Consider the following 11,832-nt stretch of genomic DNA (forward strand, 5'->3'; position numbering starts at 1 on the left):
TTGTTTGGTTTTGAGGTGCAGTGGGAATCAGATTAGAAAGAGAAAGGAGCTTCAAAAGTTTTGTGGGAAACTACATTATCTGTAAGGTTTAGTGACTATTTGGTTCTGAAGGTGAGTGATAAGGGAGAACTGGCTTCCCTTCTGTTACGGGAGTAAAAAATGAATTATTTTTAGAACATACTAAATTTGGAATTTCAGTCAGACAGCTCTAGCTAGCAAATGAGTAAGTGAACTTTTCAGAGATGATCACTGAAGATAGAGATATGAGGTATCAGTAAAATATTACCTCCCCTGTAAGATGAAGGTAAGGATTAAATTAGAAGATGTTCATAAAGTGTCTAATGCTTTCTAATGAAAAAATACAGCAGATGATAGATTTACTACTTTATTCAATACATACAATTTCTACTCCATCCTTTGAAAAATTATCAACTCAATCTCTTCATGTAGAAAGAGTCTGAAGTTAAAGCTACAATTTAACAAAGCTTCCCTCTGGGGGTTGAAGAAAACTTAATAAGCTGACTGTCAATCTTCCAGTTACTTCCTCTCTAATCACTAAAGTATTAAGGAGTGGGCTTAATGCTCCTTCCTCCTCCAATCCAAATCCTCATGTCTTTTTTGTTAACTGCCTCTTGGCATAGGAACTGTGATGCAGTGAGTTAGTTAATATTTCCTCCAACCATAATATCTGTAACTCCTACCAAGTGTCTGAGTAGGACCGTGCAGATTGAATGTATTTCCTCTATTCCTGATGGGCTGGGTAAGACAAGGTGGGGAAAGATTGTATGATTCTTTTGTGAGAGATTATTCAATTGTGCCTGTAAAATTTGGATTCTAATGTAGGAATTGGTTACTGTTTCCGTCCTGCCTGCTATAAAATGAGCCATCTCAGGAGCAGGATGCAGAGATCACACTACCATCAAGACTGAAAAGCAAGGATGAGAGCATGCCCTTGGGTCTCTGAGATCCCTGAACATTGAACTTCCTGGATAAAGCAGATGAGTAAACATGACACCAGAGGAGTGTCAGCACAGAATGCAAAGCCATGCATGAGACAGAGGATTGAGCTTCCTGATGCATGCAAGTACACTTGCATGCCCTTAAGCAGGAAGCAGAACAGAGAGCCTGCCGGTACTTTATTAGGGAACAATCTGAGACTGGAAGAACGGAATTCCCTTCAGTCATCTATCAGCAGAGATAAAAGATACTTGTAGCTTTGCCCAAGCAAGGCAAAGGCCAGGCCAATGGGCTGATGGTCAGAGTGGCCTCCCTGCAGGCACAGCTGACAAGAGGCTATCCTAGCCAAACAACTGTATCCTAAGCATTTCTGATCCTGACCTGTAACCTGTTACAAGTTCCCAAATTAATCCCATAAATTGAGTGCTGTCAGGCGAGTTTTGGGTAGCCACTGCAATGAACACAGAGATCAGATGCTTCCCCAAGGTCTTTTTCTAAGAGCTCTGTCTTGGATCCTCTAAAACGGACTCAGACATAGCCTCTGGCTCAGGAAATGGAAGTTTTGAATCCACCAATATAACAGCAAAATAACATCTGAGAATATATTGATTCCACTTTCAAACCCGCCTGAAGTATCCAAGTCCCGACCAGCAGGTGAATGATGCACAACCTAGGGAGTGACAGGTTTTCCTCTTCCCATGCCGGTCTTTCCAGCGCTGCCTCCTCGGGGTTGTAGAAAGTAACCAACCGCCAACGTAGTACCGCAGAGTCCCCTTAAAAGCTTTCTTAGATGGCTCTCTAAATCCAAACCTTTAAAGTTCCCCTTTTAGACAATCAAGACATATACATCTTATGCTGATTTCTAAATTATATCTAAACTAAATTAAATCTAAAAATAGAATTAAGAAAATTATATTGCCAACCTTTGAGCTACCCTGTGTAATTTTTTAAACTCTTTTATATTAAAAATTCAAATTGGATCAGCTGAAGACTACATATCTACCCTACCATGATATTAGAGGACTGAACTTATTCATTGCCATGGCCTAATAATAGAAATCATTAGACCATCAACTTGGAGTGGTTCTGAGTCGCTAATGGATCATGATTGCTCCCAGGGATGTGAAGAAGCCTTGTCTCTCGACGGTGAGGAAAGTGGAATTAGTTTTTATCACCAAGTAGAATAATTTGACTGCGTTTTCTTTCCTTTCAGTCCAATTCTCCCTGAAAACTATGCTGCACCCGGCCCTATGTTTGCTACTTTGTATATTTCACATTTGCACTAGAAGAAAAGTTGTGTTTTTTCTTCTCTCTCTGATTGATTCACACTCCCCAGTATACTGCTACTAATTTAGATATAAACTCTGATTTAAACCTAGTTGCAAACAGTGCTATCATAATTTTATAGTGAATAATGTCAGGCAAATTGCCTATTAGAGAAATATTTTGTGAGCTGCTGTATTTATAGACAATATATTTTCAAAACGTATCACACTTAAATTTTTCTAGTATTATATAATGCTCTAGAACAGGCCCTGTTTATGATCCCTTAGCTCTTGTAGAGGAAAAAAAGGAAAGCAAGGTAATCTTTCTGATAATGAAATGAAAGACTTGAGAGCAGTAAGTGGGCTGTGAGAAGCCCTTTCTGCCCCGAGCTGAAGGAGGTACTAACACTGAAGTCAGTGGGCGAGCCCACTCCTGTGCTGTGATTTAAAATAAGTAACAAAAAAAGGACTGGGTTTTCTTTACAGTTAGGGAATGTAATTTGCACACTAAGAGGTTATTGACTAAAAGTTTGGAAAGCTTGGGAGGAAATATTCAGAGAGTGATATATTATGTGTGTATCTGGAGTGATTAAAGAAAAAGACGATCAAATTCCCAAGCCCTCAAGAAAGCCTTATAGGATTTTTCAAAGTCCTCCAAACAATGTGATCTTAGAATATCTTATTCACGCATCATGTAGTCAATTCTAACCAAAGTTTCACTTCTTCTAAGTCACCAGCAAATGAATAACACAGAATTGTTCAAGATTTATTTTTATGTTCTTTTTCTTTTAGATTTTGATGCATTTATTTGTTCAATTCTTTTTTAAAAAGACAAGACTTCTACAGCTGTGAGATCTAACATACCTTTCCCAGCCAGTAACCAGTATGGTCTTCTGTAGAATCAAGATCTGCGAAATTCCCACAACTCCATCTCGGCCAGCATTCAGTGTGTGGTGACAATAGCCATTGAAGTCCCATATCTTTAAGAAAATTAAAATCGCCTTTGAGATGTGATTTTTAATGAGCAAAACAACACTGTGTAATAGGATTATTTTAAATCTTTTGTGTTTACATTCTGGGCTAATGCTAATTCATTTAAGCTATGTAAAGATTAAAGAAAATCTTCTTAACATTTGAATTTAACAATAATTTTTAGTATTATGCTTTGTAAATCTGTCAATTAGAATAATAGTGGAATCAAAGATTCTAAATCAATGCATAATCAAATTCATGAAAAGAACAATATTTGGAGTCTGTTGAAATCCTAGTTCTTTATCTCATGTGGGACATTAGGTTATTTACTTAATCTCTCTAAATTTTTAGTTCCTCATTTGTGTTACAGGAGCTTAATTTCTCAGGGATGACTGGAGCATTAAGCATCTATTACAGAGCCTGAACCAAAGTCATTATTATTAGGTTTCTTATTTTCTCCCTACAAAACCTCCTGTTGCTGGTGGGTACAGGCGCCAGTCCTATAGAAAATACAAGAAATTTTAGTTTATCTGCTTAATCGGTGAAGTCTGATGGGTGCACTAAGATACGGTTAGATCTCTGACACATAAAACTAAATCCTACTAAACTAACCTTTGTTGATATATCACACTTGGAAGGCAAGTTGACACTATCAGATTAATCATATATACATACTTGGATTTTTTAAAATTCAAATTACAGAAGATAATTCCACAAATACACTCATATATGTGATATATATTCAAAGATATTCTTGCATCATTGTTATAAAAGCTAAGGTTTGAGTCAAATGTTCTTAAGAAAGGACTGACCAAGGTGGTCATGGACTATCTATAAAGTAGAATGTAATTACAACCATTAAGTAGGAGTACTCATCTCCATATTTCTGGATCTATCAAAATATTCAAGCAGTTATGGAAGCTTGAGAAACTTTTGGAAACTTGCTTGACTTCTGTCTAATAATCATAATGCCAAACTGAGAGAGAGAGAGAGAGAGAGAGTGTGTGTGTGTGTGTGTGTGCGCGTTTATAACAGTACCTGGTTCATAGTAAGCATGCAATAAGAGCTAACTACCATTATTATTTTGTTGTTATTAGTATTATTATTTCTGTCCAAGACAGGAAAATCTTAAAGAGAAAAAGAAAATTCCCAAGGCATCTCTAGAAAGATGCAAAGAAACCAGCAGCAGCAGCACTGTCCAGGGGAGAGTTAGGAAACAGAGGTGGAAGAGACTTTTTCACTGGTTTACTTCTTTAGCTTCTGGAATATGTATTATATGCTCAATCCAAGCCATGATGAATTGGACAATAATTTGAAATCTTGATTGCATTAAGACTGATTTTTAGATTCTAATTTATAAATGATATTGGAAAATATCATCCATTCTTATTTTTATTGAATATGGCCAAAACAGCTCAACACTGATTATGTATCCTGAGCAAAAACCCCAATGCCATCAAGCGAATTCAGACTCTTTTTTACCCTGTAGGACAGGATACAAATGTCCCCTAGGGTTTCTGAGACTGTGAATCTTTATGGGAGAAGACAACCTCAGATTTCTTCTCGAGTGGTTGGTGGCTTTAAACTGCTGACCTGCCATCAGCAGGTCAATGTGTAATCCACTATAGCGCCACCTTCTTGTCCTCAGAAAAGGTTATCAGATATTAGAATCCTATGCAACTGTGATAAAGACACACACACTTTAAAAAGTAGTGACTGTACAACTAAAGTCATGTTCATTTTTAAGATATCAAGGATTTACCTGAGACATTGAGAGGCATATATACTCTTACCCCATATCATTTGTGACAGTTAGGCTTATGTGTGATTACAGTTTGATTAGAGGGCAAAGAGATACATGGTTCTGCAAGGCCCACCCCACACGCCTCTCTTGCTCTTTGGTGATCAGCCCAGCATGCTGCAGCTTTAGCTAGTTCTCTGCCTGAACCTGTGTGCTACACTACCTGTGAGCCAACCCAAGCCTTGGATCTTGTAGCTCCTTAGAGACCTGCTTCACCGTGCTGCTGGTGCCTACATCTCTTGAGCTTGAGGTTGGTAGATCCTGTTGTCTTGCATTGCTTGTGCTCAATATCCCCCTGCGTTGCTAAGCACCAGAGCTACTGACTGTTGCTGGGCCACCCTGTTGCTTGTTGCCTATGGGCAGACTCTGCCTGCCTTTTCCAAGGAAGGACTCTGCTGACTGCTTCCTTGACCTTGGACCCAGCAACCCAAGTGAGTTGAAAGACTTCCAGTATATTAACTGCTCCACAAAATTGAGCTGAACTGAGCTTTCTGTACTGCTGTGTGGACTAATTAACTGTTATATTCCTTCTCACTGTATAAACCTCTCCATATATCATATCTGTATAATTACAGATGCTAGAGATGGATATAGAGATAGAGATATAATCATAAGTGGTCTAGTTGTGTTTCTGTAGAGAACCCTAACTAACACAATTTGTTTTCTTTTATACCTGATTCTACAAATTGCAAGTAAAATAATGAATATTACAAATAGGTACAATAAAGGTCTGACTTCCACAGATCTCATCAGTTCCATTAGCTGGGACTATTTTAGTAATGGGTTTTACAATCAGATTTTTTTTCCTGAAATGTGGATAAAGAGAAACATACTAATCCCCTAGTCACTGTTCATTCCCATCTATAGGCCTGGTAAATGAGTTACTGGCTATTCCTTAAGCCACTGTTTCCAGTTTTACTGCATTTCCAGTTATTCTTGCTTTATTTTACCTTAACTATTGGAATTGGGATTTCCCAGAATCTTTTTTCACCTTTTTATCGTCTCATGAACTAGATTTCTGTGCTTATACCCTCTGGATACTTTATTCCATTAACCATTTTAGAGACTAAACTCTTCTAATACCCAGGGAGTCTCTGGCTCTACAATCAACTATAGCCTTTCCATCACACTAAAAGATGACAACCAGACAGTTATCCTTAATTTTCAGGATGGGCTACCTGCCTGTCCAGATGGCTTTGTTACACGACCCTGCAGTTCACCTTATGCATTACCTACCCCCACCATGGGGAAAATTCCACTATTCACTCCATTTTTCTACAAACTTTTAAAAATTCTCTCATATCTAATACCTTTCTTACCCTAATTGTGGCAGATGTTTAAGAAAAGCCTTTCGTTAATCTGGAAAATTCCTTATTTTGCTGCAAAGTCACAAGCAATCTCCAATCAAAGACTGTCATTGCTTTTAAGACTCAGGGGAACAGATGGGCATCATTTCAGATAGCAAATATCTAGCTTTACATGAAATCGGTGTCACTTTTATAAACTAAACTAGAACCTTTCTTGGAAAAGAAATTAAGAACAGTGACAAATAAATAACTGGACATATAAGATAGTTTTAGGTTGCTGTTTTGATTAGCACTCAACTCAAGGCAACCTTACATGTTAGGACAGATAACAAATAAGATTGATTTTAGGTTTAGTGTTACTTGCTTTCTTCAATGACTCTCCTTCATATAACATAAGCACAAATGATGAAATCAGATAAACAATTTTCATTTTCTTGTTCGTATCTCCCCATCAGGAGTACAGAAGGGTGAAAAGAATCAAAGACTCAAGGGAAAAATGGTCCAAAGAACTAATGAACATCAGACTGCACTCTCTGGGGACACAGAACTGATGATCATGATCTCAATAGAAAGTAGTTGGAAAATGTGGACTAAATGTTATGAACATAAAAAAAGACGAGGTTCACTGGTCTAATGGAGATTTGTAGAACCTCTGAGACTAGCCTTTGGACAACCTTCATTATGGAACTGAAACTATCTGAGCTCAACAATAGATAGGCCTCTAAAGTACCCAAAAATCCTCTAGTGGAGCTGGTGGGTAAGTGTGGACCACTAACTCCAAGGTTGGCAGTTGAAACCCAACAGATGCTCTGTGGTTGAGAGATGAGGCTTTCTGCTCCCATAAAGATTTACAACCTTGGAAAACCTATTTCGGGTTCCTATGAGGATAATGTTCCTCTGAATAAGCAATCATATTAGAAGAAAAGATCAGTTTATCCCAAAATAAAGCCCAAAGGACAGAAGGGGCATAAAAGTGAGACAAATGGAAACCAGGAACTCTGAGAGGAAGCCCTGTTCCACTGAGGGCCTAGTGACCCTGTCAGAGCAAAATGTGTATAGATTGTTGAATGGAAACCAAATGTTCTCCGTAAACTTTGCCCAAACCACAATGAAATTAAATGAAATTCATTTTCTGGTAAACTTTCTAACATTTATGTCAAATTTTAAAAGTTCACTTAGTGGCCTTCATTTCTCATTTTATGAGCCAATAAAAAGGAAACTTAGAGACATTAGCTGAAGCACATGAAAAACATTTGCCTCATATTCCCCAAAGTAGTCTTTTATCTAGTGCTCAGGAAGACTCTTCTCGAAAGAAGTAAGCCACATTGTGTTTATATTTTAAATCATTTTTTCATAAAAATCCTTTACTCATTTTTCCACAGAGGTTTATTTTCCTAACAGCTTTGTTATTAGATGATCTGGGTTAGTTAATGCTCTGATCTGTCCCAGCTCTCAGCTCTCTCTTCTTACAGGGCCAAAATGACAAAAACAAGTACAGCGGGAGCTGAGTCTCCTCGCACCATATTTAGCCCCCTCATATCTCGGTAGGAAAGCATCTCAGTGTTCGCACCTTTACAGCCCCATCTGTGCTGCCAGTCAAGAGCCGCGTCTTATCTGCATCTAGGGCCATGGTGCTGATTTCTGCGTTCCCATGGCAACCGGTAAACTGTTTGATTTTCTGCCCAGTGTCTATCATCCAGAAGGAAACAGTCGACCCAGTATCAGAGCTGATTACCTATGAGAAAATAATGTTGTGCAGAAATTAAACAAGATCCCGGACTCAATCACTTTCATTGTAATAAAAGTGTAACACTTGGGCATTTTGACTGTGGAGATCCTGCAACAGTTAGAGAGGTTTACATAATATATTTTCTTTCTTTTTGTTAAGCTGATAACACTTCAATTTCTAGGCTAGAAGGGAGGTAATGAAGCCATGAGCCTCTTTATCAGAGAAGATAGGAATCAGCTTCCCTTACCCGTCCTGCAGCGTGGTGTCCAGAGGCCATCCTGACATCGGATCCGATTGAAAATAAACTGATCAATCTCATTTAGATAAGAAACTTGATTTTATTAGGCATGATGTGCAGACACTATTTGTTATATGAAACAGTTTATGTACATATCAGCTTCCTTTATAACATTCAGGAAAGATGCCATACCAACCATAATGGGGGAAAGTTAATTTCAACAAATTGCTAGAGCTATTGCTTTTAAATCCATTAGCCCTTGTTTTCTCTTCTTTCAAGGTACTGTGAATATTGTTAGAGCTAAGCACAATTATGGATGGGTCACTAAAAAACAGAGAACATGGGAAGGTTAAATATAAACCTGTGTAAATACTTTACCAGGAAGGCAACAAAACAAATGCTAAAAGAGAGGATTAAATATAAAAGGCTGACAATGGGAAATTTTATAGTAGCAAGTACACTGATAATTTCTGCTTTTGTTTTGGGGAAACTCTTTAAGAAACTTAAACAGCTTAAAACCATCTAGCTAATATGATTTTTGAACCCAAAAGAATGAAAAGGAAACACAATAAGACATAATTAAACTGGGGGTGGGGGGTGGGGAATTTACATTTCTTTGTAAATTTGGTGGCAAAATGGTTAAAGTGCTTGGCTCCAAATCAGAAGGTCAGCAGTTCAAACTCACCTGCTGCTCACAGGAGAAAGACGTGGTAGTCTGCTTCCATGAAAATTTACAGTCTTGAAAACCGTATGGGGCAGGTCTACTCTATTCTATATGGTGGCTGTGAGTGGAATCAACTCCACTGCAATGAGTATTTCTTTCTCTGTTAAAGTATTGAATCTCATTATGTATATGTAAATTTGTGTTAGTCTGGGTGGACTAAAGAAATAAATTCATAGACACGCATATGTGTATAAGAGAGAGTTTTATATTAAGGGTAACTGTACACAAAGAAAGCATCTCAGCCCAGTCCAGTCCAAGCTCATAAATCTGATACTAGCACATATGTCTAATAGTAATTTATAAAGTCCTCTTCAGACTCATGAAACACACGCAATGATGCTGAATGCAGAACGATCACAGGCCAGTGGTTAGAAAGTCTTTGGATCCAGTGGCGTTGTAAACACCTCAGTGCTGCCAGGGGTCTCCATGAGGCTTCTCCAGTTCCCAGAGCACTAGCATAGTTCCATGTGTCTTATCAGTAGAGTGTCTCCAAGGGAGTGAGCGTTATCAGCAGAGAGTCTTCAAGGGAGTGAGCCAAGAGAAAGAAGTGTCTTCCTTCTTCAAGGAAGAAATACAGGAGTTCCCAGAATTCTCAGGAGAAGGCCATGCCCACACAGAGGCCTCTTTGGTTATGACCTGATTGACAGACTGGACTCCATCCCTTTACTCTTAATCCTCTCAAGTCCCAAATTGACACCAGATTATGTAACTACCACAAACTTTCTTAGGAGTATGTTATATCTTAAAGTCGCATGTTCATAATCAAATGGTTTTTGAAATGCATTGAATGAGAAGGTGTGGCTAGCTGGTCATCATGCTAGTTTCTCATTCTATGGATACTTCCTGGACACCCACCGTGTCCCAGGCTCCATGGTGACAGTGAGACTTCCAGGAGGCATCCCTGCCTCCAGGGGTCAATGATGTAGGCTGGAACAATAAAATAACCTGGGGAGTTGAAAACACTGTCTACCTGACCAGAGACCGTATTAATCGGACGAAGAAAGGAATTTTTGAAAGAGCATCGTTTGATTATCCAGCCTGTGTTAAGAATCACTGGTCTAGGTTGTGAGCTGGACCAATGTTTCAGAAGGCTACAATTGTAGGACTGAGTCTGCTGGCTGCTGTGAAGAACAGAAATCAACTCACTGGGGTAGGGGATGGATGTAAGGAAGGAGGCATAAAGTCACAAATCAGAACAAAACCAAAAAAGAAAACCACCGAGAGGGCAGCTCCGCCCTGTAAGAAAGAACCACCTGTAAGGGGGAACTGCCCCCTTGGGGTTTCGGAGACTGTAGTTGTTTTGAGACTACAAAGCTCAGTCTTTCTCCCATGAAGCAGCCGATGGTTTCAAACATTGGACGTGCAGGTGGCAGCCCGACACCTAACTACTAGCCACTAGGGTTCCTGGAAATCATAGAGAAGGTGGTAATTGATTTGAGATTGAAAACACCCTCCTAGTGCCAGGGAATAAACTCACACTCTTAGCGACGCTAGATAGGATTAAGTAGAACTTCCCCTTTGGGTTTTGAAGACTGTATGTTTTTGTGGGAGCAGAGCGCCTTATTTTTCCGCAAAGCTGCAGGTGGTTTGACTTGTCTCCCTCATAGGTAGCAGCTAAATACTGAGAACCTAACGACATCACACGGCTCCTTGGGGTTGAAGATATTTACTGAGTACTCTGGCCTTCACATGCATCATCTGATTTCATCTTTACCAAAATGTTACCAAGTTAGTTAACTTAAAAAATTTTTTTTTTTACCAAATTAGTATGGCACCATGTTCCTCATACTGGTAATGACATAAGCGAGTCTAATCAGCTAAGTAGTACCCCTATGCTCATACAAGCAGATCTGACTCCTAGACTCTCAGTGACACCCACGTTCTAACGTCTGCTCTTATTCTAGCGTAAGACTTCATATGATGAGGACGTGGCGGGCATATATTCCAACTTGGGAAGCAATTCAACATTTACTGGAGCAATAGTGGGGTAAATCATGGGGATAGAAGATCAGAAGACACATGGGAAATACATTTTTGAAATCCCTTTTAAACAATGACAAATAATATTGAGTAACATGAATAAAGTAAATCTGATGGGAAGTTCAGATTTTCATTGAGCATCAAGTGGAGTCTCACCTCAAATAAAACTAAGAACAATCTTAATAAGTTGTTAAGGTATGTAGATTAAGTTAAGTGTGTGGGAGTATGCATGGAAATATATGTGAAAATGCCTCTGCCAAGAGTGTGGGAAATAAATGGGGTATGGGGAGATCATTTGGAGGTTGCTTTAATAGTCTAGGTAAAAGATGCTAAATTTTGACAATCATGAGCTAGAAATAAAACGAGAAGGGGTTGAAATAGGGTCAACATTTGTGGGGAGAAGGGGGAGAAACAGGGAACCAAATACACTGATCGATGTATAAACCCCCTGACCCCCCACCCAAAGGGAATGAGCAACAGAAGTGTGGGTGAAGGGAGACAGCGGATGGTGTAAGATATGAATATAATAATAATTTATAATTTATCAGGGGTCCACGAGGGTGCGGGAGGGCGGGGGAGAAATAAAAGAGAAGCTGATACCAAGGGCTCAAGCAGAAAGAAAATGTTTTGAAAATGATGATGGCAGCATATGTACAAATGTGTTTGATACAATTGATGTATGGATTGTTATAACACCTGTAAGAACCTCCAATTAAAATGATTTAAATAAATTTAAAAACAAAGGGTCACCATTTAGCACATACAAAGTACTTATTAGCATATGATCTTTATCCCTGTTGTCCCCTGAGGTTACAATACTAGATCAGGATATCTTAAACAGTATAATTTGCTAGATGAT

The 11,832-nt window shown here is 38.8% G+C and overlaps 1 protein-coding gene across 1 annotated transcript in view; it reads right to left on the reverse strand.

The window, feature by feature from the left end:
• WDR49 (WD repeat domain 49) overlaps positions 1-11,832 on the reverse strand; it is a 158,358-nt gene that overhangs the window by 59,822 nt on the left and 86,704 nt on the right. The window contains exons 8-9 of the mRNA XM_004704102.1: positions 7,873-8,037; positions 3,087-3,202 (exon numbers count right to left, since the gene is read on the reverse strand). Coding sequence (XP_004704159.1) covers positions 3,087-3,202; positions 7,873-8,037 — 281 coding nt within the window. The remainder of the gene's footprint in view (positions 1-3,086; positions 3,203-7,872; positions 8,038-11,832) is intronic.

The sequence above is a fragment of the Echinops telfairi genome, unplaced genomic scaffold (genome assembly GCF_000313985.2).
Source record: "Echinops telfairi isolate 266 unplaced genomic scaffold, ASM31398v2 ScPeMD7_7420;HRSCAF=8458, whole genome shotgun sequence".
NCBI lineage: Eukaryota > Metazoa > Chordata > Mammalia > Afrosoricida > Tenrecidae > Echinops > Echinops telfairi.